Source organism: Herpailurus yagouaroundi, unplaced genomic scaffold, assembly GCF_014898765.1.
Source record: "Herpailurus yagouaroundi ecotype Mexico unplaced genomic scaffold, PumYag 188, whole genome shotgun sequence".
Taxonomy (NCBI): Eukaryota; Metazoa; Chordata; class Mammalia; order Carnivora; family Felidae; genus Herpailurus; species Herpailurus yagouaroundi.
In genome coordinates, this window is record NW_024412419.1 from 39,480,248 (window position 1) to 39,499,235 (window position 18,988).

General features: G+C 48.5%; 1 protein-coding gene across 8 annotated transcripts; it reads right to left on the reverse strand.

Annotated features, from left to right (window-relative positions):
• Window positions 1–418: 418 nt before the first annotated feature.
• THNSL2 (threonine synthase like 2) lies at window positions 419–16,304 on the reverse strand. 8 transcript variants are annotated; one of them, XM_040496816.1, is made up of 9 exons: window positions 16,152–16,304; window positions 14,255–14,487; window positions 12,311–12,505; window positions 11,751–11,903; window positions 7,767–7,997; window positions 4,438–4,586; window positions 4,210–4,335; window positions 1,715–1,866; window positions 419–1,315 (listed from the first exon to the last, which is right to left on the reverse strand). In XM_040496816.1, the coding sequence occupies exons 2-9, from the start codon at window positions 14,475–14,477 to the stop codon at window positions 1,090–1,092; spliced, it is 1,455 nt and encodes a 484-aa protein (XP_040352750.1). In that variant the 5' UTR covers window positions 14,478–14,487; window positions 16,152–16,304; the 3' UTR covers window positions 419–1,089. The 8 variants fall into 8 exon arrangements, 7 of the variants coding, with proteins under 7 accessions (XP_040352750.1, XP_040352751.1, XP_040352749.1 ...); XM_040496817.1 differs by lacking the exon at window positions 16,152–16,304 and adding an exon at window positions 15,964–16,138; XM_040496815.1 differs by lacking the exon at window positions 16,152–16,304 and adding an exon at window positions 15,957–16,138.
• Between the last annotated feature and the right edge of the window lie 2,684 nt (window positions 16,305–18,988).

An 18,988-nucleotide genomic window follows, 5' to 3' on the forward strand; every position in this document is an offset into this window, starting at 1 on the left:
TTGAAATCCAATATATATTTTGCACTTATGGTGTTTCTCAATTAGAACGCTACATTTTCATTGGACATACTTACCTGTATTTAGACTTCATAAAATTGACAGCTGAAAAAGCCGATTCACATACTTGCATTTTTCTTTTTTTCAACGTTTATTTATTTTTGGGACAGAGAGAGACAGAGCATGAACGGGGGAGGGGCAGAGAGAGAGGGAGACACAGAATCGGAAACAGGCTCCAGGCTCTGAGCCATCAGCCCAGAGCCCGACGCGGGGCTCGAACTCCCGGACCGCGAGATCGTGACCTGGCTGAAGTCGGACGCTTAACCGACTGCGCCACCCAGGCGCCCCAATACTTGCATTTTTCTAACCACACTTAAAATTTTTTAAATAACGGAATCAAGTAACGTAAGAAGTCAAGACATTTAAATGTAAATCAATTAAAATTTAAAAAAATGAAAAATTCAGTGTGTTAGCCATACTAGTCACATTTCAAGTGCTCAGAGACCATATGGCTGGCGGCTACTGAGTCCGACAGGGCAGGGCTAGATCATGAAAATAGTAGAAGCAATAAAGCATGCCCTCGTGAAAAGAAAGTACACCTCAAAATGGATAAATAAGAAATTACGTATCAACCTAAACTCCCCAGCTCGGGCTTCCCAAAATGGAGTGCACAGAGGACTTACTCAGGGAATTTGTAAGAACTGCAGACGTCCACCCCCCACCCAGAGATCTGCCTGAGAAGGTAGGGGGTAGGGGCCGGAAGTGTGCATTTTGAGGAGACCCAAGGGCCACACTTTGAGAACCATGGCACGGTTAGTGGGCATGCCGCAGCAGTGACGCTCCTGCACCATCCGGAACGCCCCGTCACACACACACATCCCCAGCCAGCATCTCCGGTAAGCAGGCACACCACCACCACGGTGAGGACACAGAGCGGCTCCAGAACACAGCAAAGCCAGCTGGTCCCCAGGCCATGCTGAGCAACCTCCTGAGAACCAACTACACCAACTCTTAACGAGAAGGTGTGCAAAGCAGTTTAGAGGGCATGCCTCCCTGCGGTCTGGAGCCTGAAGGAAGTCGAATCCAGCCTGGCTACTCCAGAGCATTCAGGAAGTGACCCCTCTGCTGGCAGCTTATGTCCTCAATGGTGTTCCGAAGCATCAGAGTCCAGTCGTCACCCTTCCGCATCGGGGTGCAGCGTGTCCCCTTGCTCTCCAGGGCTAGGATCTCCGCAGGGGTCTCTGGGGTCAGCCCGGCAGCCAGGACAGCTTCTGGGAACTTGGCTGCAGAGGCGGGGGCCAGACAACACCGGGGAAGGCTATGGCATGGAGCAGGTGGGAACAGGAGGGCGGGTGGGAGAAGAGAGGGACAGATAAGGGAAGGAGAAGGCGAGGAGGGAGGAGAAGGAGGAACAAGAGAGAAAGAAAGAGAAAGAGACAGGCGCTTGGTACCTTGAACTTATCTCTGCAATGACACTGCTAGGGAAACTGCTCTTCTTTGTTGGAGGCCCAGCTCAACCACCACCTGTCACAGTGGCTGTCCCCAGAATATATCACACACCCTCCTCTGGGATCCCTGTTCCCGGGGCACTGTTCCACACAGCACCGGTCATGCTCAGCACAGCCATTTGTTCGGACTCCCATCTCCTCTGCTTGGGGGAAAGAAGGGCCCCTGAAAACCAGAGTACCCCAGTGACCCAGGAGCCCATGGCCTATACCTGGGCGGCTGCTGCTCCGTCTGTTGGTAATGGTAACTCACGGCCACGGCCGAGTGAGGGCACAGCAAGTACTTGTTCTCTTCCCAACAGCGAGCCATGGTCTGGGTGATGGCCTCATCCGACACTGACTCAGACGTCACTGCCCCTGAAAGCTGATGGGGCCCAGGGTCAGAGGAGGGGGAGGGTGGGAATCAGGTTTGGGGGTAACCCAGGGAAAGCGACCAAAAACTCACTACAAAACATAGTCAGGCAAGGGGAGGGTGGGTGATGGGTATTGAGGAGGGCACCTTTTGGGATGAGCACTGGGTGTTGTATGGAAACCAACGTGACAATAAATTTCATATACTGAAAAAAAAAAACAACAACAAAAAACATAGCCAGGCAACATGAGAGATTCAGATGAACTCTTCAGACTAAGTAGCTCAGCTTCAGCTCAGAGAAAAAGCTGGTTCCCCAGGCTTCCCAGTTTTAAGTTGATTCACTCAGCTTGGGGGAAGGACCGTTTGAGTTTCAAGTCAGTAAATTTAGTAAGGATTAGCTCATGAATCAGCAAATTAGTATATACTCTTGTTCAACAAACTGACAAAACGCAGAAGGTTAAGGGTAATCAAACATTCCTGGTGCCCTGTCTTAGGTGCATCCCTTTCCTGTGGGTGTAAGAAACATCTTCCAGTCAGTTCCCACCCAGCTCAGGTAGCACCTCCTCCAGGAAGCCTTCCCCTTCCACCCACAGACAGCAGAAGACTCCCTTCTCACTGTCCCCTCAGTGTGGACGGTTGATCTGATCATTCTCTGAAAATTTACTGCATGCTGTTGAGGTGCCAAACACCTTGCATATACTTGACTGCCGCCATAGGGTGTTATAAATCATTTGTACAGCTACCTGTCCCATTAGGGTTCACAGAAGACAGAGAAAGTATTTTCTTTATCTTTGTATTTCCAGTACCTGCACAGTTCCTGGATTACAGTAGATATTTTGAATGAATGAATGAATGAATGAATGCTGTTCCAGCAGATGCGATGTTTTGTACGTGTACAGCCAGGGAGAGAATGAAGAAGTGTGGGATCTGGTGTCTGTTTCCATGGAGCACCTCATTTACATGAGGAGAAGGACTGGGGATATCAACACGAACTGTTAACCAAGTAAGTTGACCTTTGGTTGTATTATGGTCAGAATGTTTATGTCCTCCCTCTCCCAAATTCGTATGTTAAAAACTTAATCCCAACATTATGGTGCATTATGGTGTTTGAAGGTGGGACTTTGGGAGGTGACGAGGTCATGAGGGTGAAGCCTTCATGAGTGGAATGAGTGCCTTTATAAGAAGAGGCCGGAGAGCTAGCTAAATGTCTTGCCATCATGTGAGGATACAAGACCCTGGCGGTCCGCCACTTCTATGAAAGTTGCTCTCGTCAGAACCCAACCGGGCTGGCACTGTGGTCTCAGACTTCTGGCATCCGGAACCGTGAGAGATAAATGTCTGTTGTTTATAAGCCACCCGGTCTCTGGTACTTTGCTATGGCAGTGCAAACGACGACAAGTTGCAGCACAAGAAAGATTGAAATTCCACTCTGGTCTGCGTGGGTGCCTAAACCCAGAAAATTGTATCCAGTTCTGGGAACAACCCTTTAAGACTGACTTTGACTATGCAAAATTAGGTCACGGAAGGGACAGCTAAAGGGACCGGGAAGACTCAGCAGAGAAACAAAGATTCTCTTCAAGTATGGGAATCGGACTGCTCCCCAGTGCACAAGTCAGGAGACTCCGGCTCAACATAAAGAACTTTGTAATGATTAGAGCTGATGTGAGCCAGTGAGGACCTGGTCACTGGATATACACATGGTCTGGATGACTTGGTGGGATGTGATAGAGAAAATTAAAGGCAATGTCAACATATGAAATCCTTTCTCTTACGTAAAATAAGTGGACCATCACTAGGCTACATTAAAATAAAAGCAATCCTTCCCAACCGGATTCCTACCACTCTGAAGAAATAAAATTTCTCCTTTTCCTTAAAAAAAAAAAAAAAAAAAAAAGCTCAACAGGCCTCTGTTCATACTGGATGGGCAAAGTGGCTTCCAATTGTTGCTACTACTGAAAATCGACAATAATGAATTAAAACAATTAACAGTGAATGTGTTAAGCCCTATATTTCCAGGCAGTATCCAACGTGTCTCATGGGCATTAATTGACGTAAATCCTCAACAATGCTGTGACAGGCATTCTCATTAGCCCTACTTTATAGACGAGTTTAAGAAACTGGCCCAAGGTTTCACAGCTGGCTTAGAGCCAACCCCTGTCTGATTTGAACCAATGCTCTCTACTGCCTCTCTTCATTCAACAAATCAGTCCCTGTAAAGAGACTGCAAAAGGGCCAGGCTCATAGCAGGTGCTCAAGAAACAGGTGTCCTCTTGCCTTAGACAGATTTTCAAGCCTACAACTGGGTTTCGTGGTTACACCCTTTGCTTTCCCCGTGGGGTGCGACCGGGGACTGACCTTGCTATGCAGTTCCTTGGGTAGGCTCACGCTTTGGGTCCTTTCAAACTGCTCCATGAGGGCTCTTGTCACCTGACTGTTGGAGCCAGAGAGCAGCCAGAAGATTCTCTCCATGTTGTAGGGCACCTGGAAACGCAGGGTGCCAGGGGCCACACTGATCTCAGTCCTTGTCCATTCCCAACCAATCAAGAGCTGGGCCAGACCTGCACACTTTCCCACAGGTCCTACCTGAATGTCCATTGCTGATGCCAAGGTCTGTTCAACGGCCTCAGAAAGAGAGAAGTCGCCCTGCTGGACAGTCCTGTGGATGATGTCATTGCGGTTCACTGCCACGACAAGGCGGATAGGCAGGCCCATCTTCTGAGCAATGCACCCCGCTTAAGACAAGTGAAGAGAAGAACAAAAGTTTTCTCAGAGATGGCGCCCAAAGTACAAGAAATAAAATGAAATTCGGATAAACCGGACTCCACCAAAATTGAGAAACTTTTATGCTTTGGAAGATTTGTGTTTCAAAGGACACTATCAAGAAAACAAAAAGGCAGCCCACAGAATGAGAAAAAAAATATTTGCAAATCATATATCTAATAAAGGACTTGCATACAGAATATGTAAATAACTCTTCTGACTCAAAAGGGACTTCTGACTTCTGACTCAACGCTTCCCAGTTGAGTTCTTCTGACTCAACGATAAAAAGACAAATAGCCCGATTTAAAAATAGGCAAATGTCAGGGCGCTTGCATCGGTTAAGCGTCCAACTTCGGCTCAGGTCATGATCTCACAGTTTGTGGGTTTGAGCCCTGCATCGGGCTCTGTGCTGACAGCTCGGAGCCTGGAGCCTGCTTCGGATTCTGTGTCTCCCTCTCTCTCTGCCCCCTCCCCCAACTCGCACTCTGTCTCTCTCTCAAAAATAAATAAACCTTAAAATTTTTTTTAATTAAAAAAATAAAAATGGGCAAAGGACTTAGACAAACATTTCCCAGAAGCTATACAAATGGCCAATGAGAACATAAAAGAAATTCAGTATCATCAGTCATCAGGAAAACACAACCCCAAATCATAATGACATACTGTTTCACACCCATTAGGATGGCTAGAATCAAAGTATTGGTGGAGACATGAAACCCTCATACATTGCTGGTGGGGATATAAAACGGTGCAGCTGCTTTGGAAAAGTCTGACAGTTCCTCCAAAAAGTTAAGCATAGAGTTACCATATGACCCAGCAATTCCACTCCTAGGTGTATATACTCGAGAGAAATAAATATAGGTCCACACAAAAACTTAGACACCGATGTTTATAGCAGCATCATTCATAACAGTTTCAAAATGGAAACATTCCAGATATCAACATTAACTGATAAACGGACAAACAAAATGTGGTACATGCGCACAATGGAACGTTATTCAGTCAGAAAAAGGAATGGAGTACTGATATGTGCTATACTATCGACGAAACTTGAAAACATACTAAGTGGAAGAAGCTGGACACAAAAGGTCACATATTGTATGATTCTATCATATGTAAAATGCTCACAACAGGCAAATTGATAGAGACAAAAGAGATCAGTGGTTGAGTTGGGGAAGTGAGGGGAAATGCAGAGTAGCTGCTAATGGGAATAGGGTTTCTTTCCAAGGTGATGAAAATGTTCTGAAGTTGACTGGGGGTGGTTGCGCAAATCTGCACATATGCTAAAAACTATTGATCTGTATACTCTAAATGGATGAATTGGGGTTTTTTTTTTTCCATTTTTTAAATGTTTCTTTATTTTTGAGAGACAGAGAGGCAGAGAGGGAGAAACAGAATCCAAAGTAGGCTCCAGGTTCTGAGCTGTCAGCACAGAGCGCAACTGGGGACTCGAACTCATGAACTGTGAGATCATGACCTGAGCCGAAGTCAGGTGCTTAAACTGACTGAGCCACCCAGGTGCCCCTAAATGCTCACTACTATTTGCAGAAGAGAAAATGGAGGTTCTGGGAAGTAGAAATGACCCACCCCAAGCCTGCCGAGTGGCACAGCAAGGATTGGAAGGAGGTCTATGTCCAGAGCACATGGTCTTGCCCCCCGAAATCAGCCTCCTGGAAGCAGCGCCTCCAGACGGCACCTCCTGGAGAGGCCCCTTGGGAGGACGGAGCGGCACCTTATTTGCACGGAACAAATAAGGAATCCCTCACCCTGAGAGAGGGAGAGCCCAAAAAGGTAACGACATACTTCCAGGGGTGGCCTATCTCTGGCAGGTCGTCAAGAGGAGTTAGGGATCACCACCCCACCCCAACGTCACCCTGAGCTTTGCGAAAGCATGTTCACATTCTGTTTCACTGGATCTGCACGTAGACGTCATGATATCCGTGTACGGCAGAGGAGACGTGGACCCTCAGTAGGACCCAGGGGCTTAAGCTGAAACAGCTGGTTCCCGATGAAGCAGAGGTAGGTAGGAGCTACTGTGGTAGGCACTGGGGCACGTGCAGGTGGCATCATTCACCGGAGGGGGATGCACATGGGGAGCACGGTGGGCTTCACCCCGTGGGTGGTCACGGTGGCTGACCGATCCTTGCCTGACTGCCAGCTCCCCGTTCTCCCCATCCCCGTGTGAGTGGACGAAGTCAGGAAGACTCCCGACCACTAAGACGCTTTCATGGTGTCATGCTTGGCGCCCATCAGAAGCGATGCCACCGACCGAACCATCAGAGACTGTAGTGCCCGTTACGAGGCAGCCTGGCAAGCTCATGAGGACGCAGGCTCTGGAGCCAGCCTGCCTGGACGGTACTTCTGGCTCTGCCGCTGACCAGCGTGTAAGCAGGGGCAAGCTGGCCGAGCCCTCTGTGCCTCCACTGCCTCGTTATACAGTGGAGATAACAGGACTGTCCTCCTCAGAGGCGCACGTGAGGATTAAATGAGTTGCTACATGAGAAGCACTGAGAGCGGAGCCTGCTAGGTAGTAAGTGCTGGATAAATGTTTATCATTATTCCGGAAGACGATTTTAATGCCACGCAGCGGTACAGCCCTTCACCCTTACAAAGTTCACCTACACACGTGAAGACTCATGTGCACTTCGCAGTAGTCCTGAGAGATGATAAGCTATCCGATGTTGCTTTTACAGCGGAGCGGCTGAGTCTAAGGGACGGCCCCGTGGCCATGCAGCTGGGGCCATAACCCCAAGTCCAGCCTTCTTTCCATCTCACACGGTCTCTGGGGAGTGATTCTAGGAGTGGGAACACGGTGTGCCAGGTGCCCTCACTGTAGGCAGCTGGCCGAGGCTGGGAGCAAAGTCCGTATCTCTGGAAGAGGGAGCTGCCAGGCCAGCACAGAGGTGAACTTTGATCTCATCTTCCCACATTCTCCTGAGCGGGGTGAGCCCATCTTTCCCTCCTGCAGCAAGAGGCCGGGATGTCCTCTCGGGGAATTAGGGGGAAGTTTGCTGAGGGCTTGCCTGTCACCTTCAGAGCCAGAGCGAGGACTCAATCTTCCTCCTCATAGTTGCAGCCGAGGGGGTGGCGGGAAGGACTAGGGCCACAGGCATTTTTCTGGAAAGCCCATTTCTGCCCAGGGGTCTCCTTACCTGCAAGGTTACCTGCAGCCCCTGTCGGTACAACCACCTCCACGCGGGGCAGGGGGTCCATGTCTAAGGATGACGCGCACTGGAAATAAGCGAAGAAGTGGTGGGCCATTTGCACGAGGACCCGGGACCAGTTGATTGAATTCAGGCTCATCAGGTTGTGCTTCTTGACAAAAGCCACGTCAGCAAACACAGCTTTGATCGGCTCATCGAGCTCATCGCTGTTGCCCTCCACTGTCAGGGAGAGAGTGGAGGGTGGCTCTCAGGAGCATGAAGAACCCCCAGGTGGTCAGCACTTGCCTGCAACAAGGCCCTCCCACACTGGGCCCATCCTGCCGGGACCTTCACTCGACCTTCGGTTTCTGCTCTCCCATGTCTTGGCCTGGCTTCTTAGACGCAAAATTAAGCAACTCAAGGAAAGAAACCATGTCTCGTGTTCTTGTGGTCAGATTTCCAACATTTCTACCACTATGTAAGTTAGGCATATAATGTCAGCCTTCTGGGATATTGGGAAAATGACTGCCCTTTGCAATCCGTGCCCACCTTCCCCGCTCTTTAGGAACAAGGAGAGATGGTTTATGAGGCCGTGAGGTGGCAAGAGGCTGATCCTTACTTCACTCCACGGTCCTCTACCAGCGGGTGGGGGTAAAGAGTCACTGTTGCCATACGGTCTGCCCTTCTTCTCTCAGATCACAGAGAGGCATTCTGTTCCCTGCTCCTACGTGGTAGGGAAGCTGGCTGGCATGGACCTTTCCTCCATGAGCTGGGTGTGTACCCCATTTAATTTATGGATGGATTGCTCATTAAATTTATGGGTGAGTTGGCTACTAGTCCAAGTTGCATTCCTCAATCCAGCCCAACTAGCAATTAAGCCAATATGGATCTCTTATCTGAAACCTGGGTCTACTTCTCCTCTGGATCCAAACTTGGGATTTACCGTGGGAAGTGCCAGAGTAGGCACTGAGGTTGTTATTCATCCCACCCTTCGCACTGAGTAGCAGCAATGAGGCTAGGGGGCTGACTCTAGATCCATGCACCAGGGGATGTGTGCTGGAGTTCCAGAAAAAATTCACTGCTCTCAAGACAGAGCCACAGGAAGAGAGACTTGGCTACATTAAGTAAGCACTACATACACAAGGGGGAAGGAGCCCTAGGACTGGGGAAGGCAGAGCAGAAAATACAGAGAATCTGGGTCCCTGTTGAGGGACTGCTGAGTCACTGAATCAACTATTCAGGAGCCCAGCCCACCTCTAGACTTCCAGTTACGTAAGCTGGAAAATACTCTTGTTCAAGCTGGTCTGAGTTAGATTTTCTGTTACATCTGGCCCCAAACATCCCAAATAATGTGTAGCTAGCACTTGCTGATTACTCTCTGCCTAAGAGGAACCAAGTAGAGGGGCACCTGGGTGGCTCAGTTGGTTAAGCATCCAAATCTTGCTTTTGCCTCAGGTCATGATTCCAGGGTGCTGGGATCGAGCCCCACGCTGGGCTCTGCTCTGACAGCAAGGAGATTTCTTGGGATTCTCTCTCTCTCTCTCTCTCTCTCCCTCAGCCCCTCCCCACCCCCCATTCATGCTCTCTCTCTCTCTTTCAAATAAGTAAACTTAAAAAAAGAGATTCTCTTTAAAAAAAAAAAAAAAAAAGAACCAAGGATGAAATGTATATGGAAATTAATGACTTTATTCTCTTTAATGTTTTATTTATTTTTGAGAGAGAGAAACAGAGCACAAGCCAGGGAGAGGCAGAGAAGGAAAGAGGATCTGTGCTGACAGAGGAGAGCCCTATGAGGGGCTCAAACTCCTGTACCTCGAGATCATGACCTGAGCTGAAGTTGGAAGCTTAACCGACTGAACCATCCAGGTGCCCTGGAAATTAATGACTTTATAAAACATCAGTGTCCAACTCACAACAATCCAGGTGGTCCATCCCTACTCCCTGAGCTCACTGGTCTAAGGGAAAAATACGTATCCACTGTTAGCTCTGGAACTAACACACATCCTCCTAGAAACCAAATCAGAAGACTCCAGAAAGGAAAGGAAGAACCTGAACGGTGCTATTTAGAAATAAAAATTAATTTCTCTAAAGTCTGCTGCCTTATTTTCTTGAAGCTCAGAGCATGGGCACGACAGAAATGCCCTCTTGAGCTTCAGCAATAATACATTTATGACAGATTTGCACTCAATACCATTGACATTTCTACCATTATTTCACAAATGGGCACCATTCTCCACCCCATCGTCAGGAACCAAGCTTACATACGAGTCGTTTTTTTAAATGTATTTTTCTTTTTTGAGACAGAGAGAGAGAGAGAGAAAGAGAGAGCAGGGGAGGGGCAGAGGGAGAGGGAGAGAGAGAACCTTAATCAGGCTCCCTGCCAAGCACAGAGCCTGACGCGGATCTCGATCTTACAACCATGAGACTATGATGGTGAGATCATGACCTGAGCCAAAATCAAGAGTCGGACACTCAACCAACTGAGCCACCCAGGCTCCCTAACCCCCATTAGATAAAAGTCTTCCAAAATCTGGTACAAGGCAAGAAGGGAGTAGGTGGCAGACAGAAATACAAAAGGCTACTCTCTGCTTTGATTCTAGGCAAAGACAGCCCTGGACCCATCACTAGCAATTTCAGTGCTTAGGGTATAACAGAGACCTTAGGAGCCCAAATATCATACATCAATGTTTTGCAATGACTGCAGAAAAACGCGCCAAATACGGCCAACCACCAAGGCTAATGTGTAAGATTTTGCCAACACCTGCATTAGCTAAACCCGGAACCTTTCACTGGGATGTGGATGTGCTTGTTAAAGGGAAGAGTAGAAGGGGCTTTTTGCTTACTTCTGAACAAATGGACAAAGGCTATTCATGCTACTCCCATGGGGAAGGTTTCTTTGCACTACGCTTTGCTCCTTGACAAAGCCCGTGTCCTATGCAAACATGCTCTATGGGATCATACCAGGAGACCAGGCGAGTTGTAGGAGGACTGTCTTCTGCCACCACATTTGCTCTCCTGCCGGGTGAGTGACCAAACCAGACCAGACCACTGGGACAGCTTCCCCAAGGCCACGGTGTATACAGTATGCAAAACCTCACCAAGACCCCTACTGCTCATATCCCCGCCCCTACTTTGGGGCTACCTGGGGTCTAGCTAGGTGTGAGAAGTGGAAATAAAAGTGTTCGGCTCCACTCAAGCTCACCCCACCCTTCCACAGTCTCGATTTCTAAAAAATAGATGTCCTGACATTAAAGGAGATAAGTTTTTTGTGTTTCTGCAAATACAAAATGCCCAAATTCCTGACGTGGCTCAGGAAAGGGCGTCTCTAGCAATGGGTACCACTAACTGATTTCCTATTTTAAATACTTAGACCTGCTGGGGTGCCTGCGTGGCTCAGCCGGTTAAGCGTCTGACTCTTGGTTTCGGCTCAGATCAGGTTCTCACGGTTCACGGGTTTGAGTCCCACATCAGGCTCTGCACTGAGTACATAGCCTACTTGGCATTCTCTCTCCTTCTCTCTCTGCCCTCCCCTGCTCGCTCACGCTCTCGCACTCAAAAATAAATAAACATTTAAGAAATAATTATTTAACATATGTTTGTGCCCTCTTCCCGTGTCCTGGAACAAAACCCAAGTCACTTGGCTCAGGCGAATGGGTCTGGTGGCTGCCTGTATATAAGGCACCAGGAGGTTGAACCTGCATAAAGGTGGCAATCTTTGGATTATGGTTTTCAGCCTACACTTCTTAGGTTGTACTGACAGTATTGGTCTGTGCACTCGTCACCTCCAACAGCTTATGAAACCGTGTTGCCAAGAGCTTGCCCAGAGCTAAGCCAAGGCATATACCAACTTCATAACGGTTGAAGGAAGGAAAGGACAGAGAAAAGGCAGGAGGAAGGATGATCAACCAATCAACTGACCATTTTATTCCAGCTCATCTCCCCAAACAGACCCCCCTATGAGACAGGGCCACGCTTTCCCATCCCAGCACTCACCTCCAAACACATGGACGTTCTCCCTCAACACTGTTGTCATCTGGAGCTCTTGAATCTTCGTGCAGTGGCCCTTGGGCAGCAGAACGATGATGTCCATGTTCTTTGCCCCTTGAACACTCTCAATGGCAGCACTCCCTGTGTCCCCAGACGTTCCTGGGTAGGAAGCAAAAATAACCCTCTTCTTTAGAACAGGGGAGACAGAAAAGGAAAGACGTGGCCCCTAAAGCATGGCTGCCATGTGAGACAATGTCTATTTCAAATACCTGAAGAGTAGGAACCTAGTACTTAATCTGGGGTCCATTAACCTCCTAGAGATCCAGGGATAGAAATCAGGGCACCTGTGCACTTGGTACCATATAATCTTACATATTTTGTGTACTTAAAAAAATTATTCTGTGAAGTCTCCATAGCCTCCCTCAGACTGTCAAAGGGGCCAATGGCCCAAGAAAAGGTTATAAACCCTGCTCTAGAAGAACCAGTAACACACCCTCCTTGAGACACATCAATGACGGGCATCCTGTGGATGGATGCGGGCAAGTCAGGGCCCCCAAGGGGCTCACCTACGACCACAGTGACGTGCTTCTCCTTCTTCTCCAGGAAGTATTGCAGGAACTGTGCTGTACAGCACAGGGACAGGTCCTTAAATGCATATGTGACGCCATGCCACAGCTCCAACACGTTCAGCCCATTCCTCAACCTGGACAGATGGACCACTTCTCTATGGCGGAATCTGCTGAAGGCTTGGTCGATCAGACCTGTGAGGGGAGAGGGGTTGGATGGTGGAAGAAGGGCATTATCTCTTCTACAGGTTCTCTCTCTTGTCTCTTTACACTTTTGAATTTGAAGTTCCTATCTCCTGCTACCAGATGAGAGGACAAAAAATGTTTACCCCAAATGATACTGTATATGGATATAATTGCATAATCTGAGAAAGAAGTCTGAAAAGACGTGAGCCACACTGTCCATAGATTCCTCATAGTGATGCACCCCAGAGAAGAGAAATGACACTATCAGACTTCCATTTTTTATTGTGTAAACTTCATTGTTTGGATTTCTTCTGTGTGTGTGTATGTGTGTGTGTGTGTGTGTGTGTGTGTATGAATGCCAACAGAAGTTTGATTAAACAATTGTGCAACAAACAAATCCATGTCTCATCTTTTCTAATGTTCCTTCCTTAAAAAAAATTTTTTTTGACGTTTATTCATTTTTGAGAGACAAAGAGGGACAGAGGGAAAGCGGAGGAGGGGCAGAGAGAGAGGGAGACACAGAATCGGAAGCAGGCTCCCATCAGCACAGAGCCCAACATGGGGCTCGAACCTATGAACCGGGAGATCATGACCCTGAGCTGATGTCAGAAGCTTAACCGACTGAGCCACCCAGGCACCCCATAATATTCCTTTCTAAAGAGAGGTTGTTCTTTATTTGTTTTTCCTATACTAAATCTCACATCTGTGATACCGGAACCTTGGGATGGTTTACATATAATCCTACCTAAGGCCGGCCATCTTAGGTAATGCTTCTCAAACTTTTCATTAGCAAACCAATCACCTGGGATCTTTAAATGCAGATTCTGGTTCAGTAGGCCTGAAGAAGTCTGAGAATTCTGATTAAGTGCCCAGGCAATGCCATCACTGCCATGAGACCACATTTTGAGTGGCCCTCTTCTTCCCAGCCCCAAGCTCTCACCATTATATTGTGATTATATCACGTTTGACCCATGGACCAGCAACACTAGTATTTTCTGGACATTTGGTAGGAATGCAGAATTCTTGAGCCTACCCCAGACCTACTGAATCAGAATCTGCATTTAAAAATTTTTTTTCAACGTTTTTATTTATTTATGGGACAGACAGAGACAGAGCATGAACGGGGGAGGGGCAGAGAGAGAGGGAGACACAGAATCGGAAACAGGCTCCAGGCTCTGATCAGCCCAGAGCCTGACGCGGGGCTCGAACTCACGGACCGCGAGATCGTGACCTGGCTGAAGTCGGACGCTTAACCGACTGCGCCACCCAGGCGCCCCCAGAATCTGCATTTTAACAGGATCCCTAGGGCAACCCATGGGTATATTCCAGTTTTGAGAGGAGCTGGTCCGGGATACTCTCAAAGTCCCTTCTAAAATTACCATTCAAGGCAATAAAACAGCAATCTGAGGGTCTAAGCGCTTTACATACAGGCAGGAAGCATCCCACTATTCAAGCATCTCAGGATGTTGGTGAAATGCCTAGTCTTGAAAAGGGTTTTGAACAATAAATGAAAGGGAAAAATTCTCTGCAGATGCCACAGGGCATTCATTTTATTGGAGATGGAAGGTGGAATGGAATGGATGAACTCTTTGGGGAGATTTCCATTTCTGGGATTCCAGAATCTGGAAAAAAAATCCAAAGTTTGGGAAATAGGACTAGAAACCTCCTAGGAGTTAAGTGATGGATTTGCAGCTCTGTGGGGGAGCTGGCTTGGCTGGGGAGTTAGGTGGGAGAGTAGGGAGGCTGGGGGGTGCTCACCATTTACGACATCTCTTGGAATGAGCTCAGGGCCAATGAAGAGGGTGCACAGCTCCTTTACCAGGCCGGGGTAGGACAGCGTACTCCACTGACGCAGGGTCTCTATGCTCAGCTGGGGGAGCTCCTCGGGCATGAAGAGACCCCCATCAGGAGCATAGCCAGAGAAGAGGGCTCCCTCAAAGTCGACCCGGGGGGCCATTCCCCGAGTGCTGATGTACCGCATCCCTGGTGGCCTGCAGAGGGAAAAGTCCCAGAGGCACCTGCTCTCCAAGCTCAGTACCCCACAGAGAGAAGCTGAAGCATACACAGCACCCTTGGCTAGCCCCTAGACCATGACTCATTTGGGGTAGGCATCCCAGACTGAGAGACTGGAGCCCTGTTGAGTCTCATGCCAGCTTCATCCGGAACTGTCCACATCATGGCCTCTCCAATCCAAATGAGGCAAATTCGCTGACCTTGGGAAAGGGGATCCTGAGGCATTCGAGGAAAGGAGAAGGCTTGTGGGTCCTCACTGTTGAGGAATAAAGGAACTGGGGAAAGATAATAGCAATAATAAAGCAACTGCCATTTTGATAGCCCTCTTGATAAAGAGAGGACCACCATTTTGAGAAATGTCTGGGTCCACTTCTGTTCAAAAAATAGCCACCTTCAATGGTTTTACAGCATTGTTGCCCATAACCTAGTGGTTCCTCACTCTGGTAGTTTGTTGGGATCAACTTGGGAGCTATAAAAAAATATTCCTATCTGGGACCCTCCCTGAATCCATCAAATTAAAACCCCTATATGAGAACTCCTTGGGTGAGTCTATCGTGCAGCCAGGGTTAAGAATACAGGAACCAACTTATCCCACTTTGCCCACGACCTTCCCAGTTTTAAAACCGGAAGTCCCCTGTCCCAGGAAACCCCTCAGTGGTAGACAAACTAGGATTTGGTCAAGCTAATTGAAAACCAGTGCCCTACTTCTCAGCCTAACCCTGGAATAGTTAGAAGTGCTGAAAAGCTACCCTTAATACTGTCTAGCTAAGGCTGACTGGCCCTGGGTGGGTTCAGGACTCTGACTGGGGTTGTGGCCAGGGGGAGTGCCCAAGGGCACCCAAGGCCTAACTCTGGTTACAATGTCACATCAGTTAGTTTCTCAGGAGCCGGGTGTCATGTTGAGGAGCTGAGCTTGAGCTCTGAATACCTTTCTCTGGACCATGACAGTGAATTCAGGAGGTCTGATTTTAAAGCCCCAAGGCCAGGAAACAGTTCAGGAAGGGCCCAGTGAGGCAAAGAAATTTCTGATAAAGGGCGGGGCAGGGCCGGGACTTGGACCCCAGCAGCTGAGTCTCTGCCCTCCGAGCCCAGACTGGGCCCCTCAAGGTGGAGACTCTAGCAGGCTCGAGGTAGGCCCCTGCCTGTCTAAGGTCACCGGGCACCAGTCTTCCGCTATCCAGGCCGTGGGTCAGGGAAGGAGGTTTTGATAAGGTCTGCAGGATAAGGCACACTCCCAGCCTCTGAAAACACTTCTCAGTGTCCGAGTACCGCAGAGCCCCTACGGAAGGCTCCAAGCCTCGGAAACCCTCGACCCTCCCAGGTCCTCCAAATCTGAGCACAGTGCCCCAACTAGACTACGGAAGGGGGCAGGGAGGCCGACACAGCCACGCGGAAGTCAGGGTTGAGCGAAACCGAGAGAAGTTCAAAAGCGCAGACAGACCGCTACCGATTACCGCGGGGAGGGCGCCTCAATTCGCCAGAAGCCGACGCGGGGAGGAGATCCGGCCTGGGAGGGGGGAGGTTCGGCCGCTGGGGCGGGGGTTGGTCACCGCGGCGAGCGAGCGGCGCCACCCCGGATCCCGGCCCGGAATCGGCTGGCTTGGGCCGGGTGTGTGTGGGGGGGGGGGGGGGGGGCGGTTACCGGGTCCAGGACGCGGGCGGCGGCGGCGGCGGCGGCTGGCGGGCGGCGGGGCCGGGGATCGGCCGTGCGCGCTGGACTCGGCCGCAGGCCTCAGGCTTCTGCGGGCGAGTGAGAAGGGCCGCGGGGGAGTGAGGCCGAGCGCGGAAGAAAGAGGCGCGGGAAGAGGGGGAGGAGGGCGCCAAAGGGCACGGCAGTGAGGGAGCAGCTCACTTGGCATGTTTTTAAGGCACCTCGCTAATCACTTACATTCAGTCTCTTAATCTTCATCGCAGCCCTGGAACCTTATTTTTTCAGATTAGAAAACAGAACAAGATGGAAAAAAGAAGCCCTTATCTTCTTTGGGCTTTATGCTTCTCACCTGCAAAATCAGACGACTGGACAGACTCCTTGTTCCTGAGACTGGGGCTAGCACATTAGGAGTTCGGAATCCACAAGGACACATGGCATTGTTTTAGCTCGACTGTTATTTGTCAGAAAACACTTTTTAGTAAGGACAGATCTAGTCTAGAGTGAAGTGCCTCCCCAAAGAATTTTTTTTTTTTTTTTTTAAAGAAGCAAGACACTTGAAAAACTGTCCTCCAGATATGGCAAATGCCCTTGGATTCATATTTGTGCTTCTGGGTCCCAAGCCACTTTGGAGGCAAAGTTTGCCGAGCTGGACAGATGTCAGCTAAGATTTAGTCTGTGCCTCTGGGCTGGGCCTGGTCAGTGTAGCAGGCCCAGCTGGGACTCATGGGGACAGTGGACTTGGATGGCTGCCCTCCTCCTTTCTTCCTCCTATCTATGACATTCTCCTAACCCTGTGGTCTCTGCCTACTCAAGTTACCTCTCTCCAAACTTGGGCCCACACGTGCTCATTTGACATATCTACACGAGTCCACGTACCTGCCATTGGCCAACTCTAGTCTGGATGGGTCTCAGATTCCAGAAAGAGAGAGTCTGACTAGTCCCTGTTCAGCTAATGGACGGTGGTCATGGAGTTCACATATATGCCAGGGAGCCATTCCCAGAGAAGGATACAGGCCAGGCAAAACCCCCAAGGGTATCCATCCCTTATATCAGGTATACAAAGGCCAGGGAAACTGAGGCACCTGGCAAAGAGGCCCTAAGACACAGCTATGTTTGTTACAATGCTCGTGACCAACCAGGATGGAGTTTCAAAAACTCCACAAGGACAAAAGTAGCTTCCACAGGGTTCTCCCACCAGGCCAGACTCCCAGAGACCTGCAAGACTTCTTCATTGTTCTGTAAGCAGAAGGGGAGGCCAGAAGCTCTTCTATAAATCGTCTGACTCCCTAAGAAAGGAGAGAAGCCTTTTGCTCAGGGAAGAAGAGGTCTAATTTGTTAGGAATTCCTGGCCCAGGACATTCAGAACAATGCAGCCACAGAGAATAGAAACTTCTGTGCAGACTATGAGGAGAACAGAATTCTGAATTCTAAGCGGGAATAGTAGGAATGTGGCGTTCTCGGAGACGTTTACACTAGACCACCGTTTAGTTTTTATGAGATGAAAAATTGTTCTTATTTATTTATTTTGCTTTCTGACCTTCCAGATTTGAGTGCGTAGCCATTTGTGGCCTTGAAGCCAATGATTTTCAAAGCAGAGCCCCAGGGCCCCTGCAGTGCCATTTTCTTCCATGTGTCCCTACAAAGTCCTCTAAGGGAAGCTTCTACAAGACTGTGAGCACAGCAGATTTACCGTGGTCTCCATGCAGTGGGATGTAGGAGCTAGGGGCCAGAGCCCTCTGTAAAGATTAGAGAACACACAAGATGCTGGAGGAGCAAGTGACCTGTCAGGAGCCTGCCAGCCATTTGTGCAGAGCACAGGTGAGCACTCAGGCTTTTTCTGGAGTTCTGGTGAGGCAAGGCAGCAAGGCAAAGAGGAGAAAAGATGGCATTCAGAGACACATGCCTGGTATCTGTGAGCATTTTGCCCTCCTAAATTGAGAATTGTTTTACTTAATGTGTGCAATAGTTGTTTGAGGAGAGGGGGTGATATTTAAGCCCAAGTGCTCTGAATCACCCTCATTCTTCTGAGTTCCTGACTCTGTAACTAAGAGTTTCAAGTAAAGTCTCAAATTATCGACAGAAAACTGACGAGTATTATTCCAACTACCTTTCTTTCAGAAATGGACAAGTGGATCCTAAAATTTATACGGAAACGCAAGGGACTCAGAATAATCAAAACAGTATTGAAAAGAAATTACAAAGGCAGAAGACTTATACTTCCTGAGTTGAAAACCTGGTAAAACTGTGGTAGTCAGGACAGTGTGGTGTTGACATGAGAATAGACATACAGATCCACGGAATAGCACTGATAGTCCAGAAATAAACCCATACACATATGGCCAACTGATTTTTAACAAGAGTGCCAAGGCTTTTCAGTGGGGAAAGAATAATCTCTAAATAAATGATGATGGGATAACTAGACATCTACATGCAAGTGAGTGAATTTGGACCCCTATCTCACACCGTATGCAAAATTTACCTCAAAATGGACAGAAGACATACATGTAAGAACTAAAATGGTAAAAATCTTAGAAGAAAACTATGGTATAAATCCTCATGAGACCTTGGATTAGGCAAAGGCTTCTTAGATATGAGACCAACATCAAATGCAACAACAACAAAACAGACAAATTGGGCTAACCTTTTGTGCATCAGAAGACACTATTAAAAGCAAGTGAAAAAGCAACCTACAGAATAAGAGAACATGTTTGCAAATCACAAATCTGTTGTGATTTGTTGAGTCTCCAGACTCAACAGTTGAGTCAACTCTGGAGAGTTGAGTCTCCAGAATATATAAGAATCCCCTACAACTCAATAATAAAAAGACA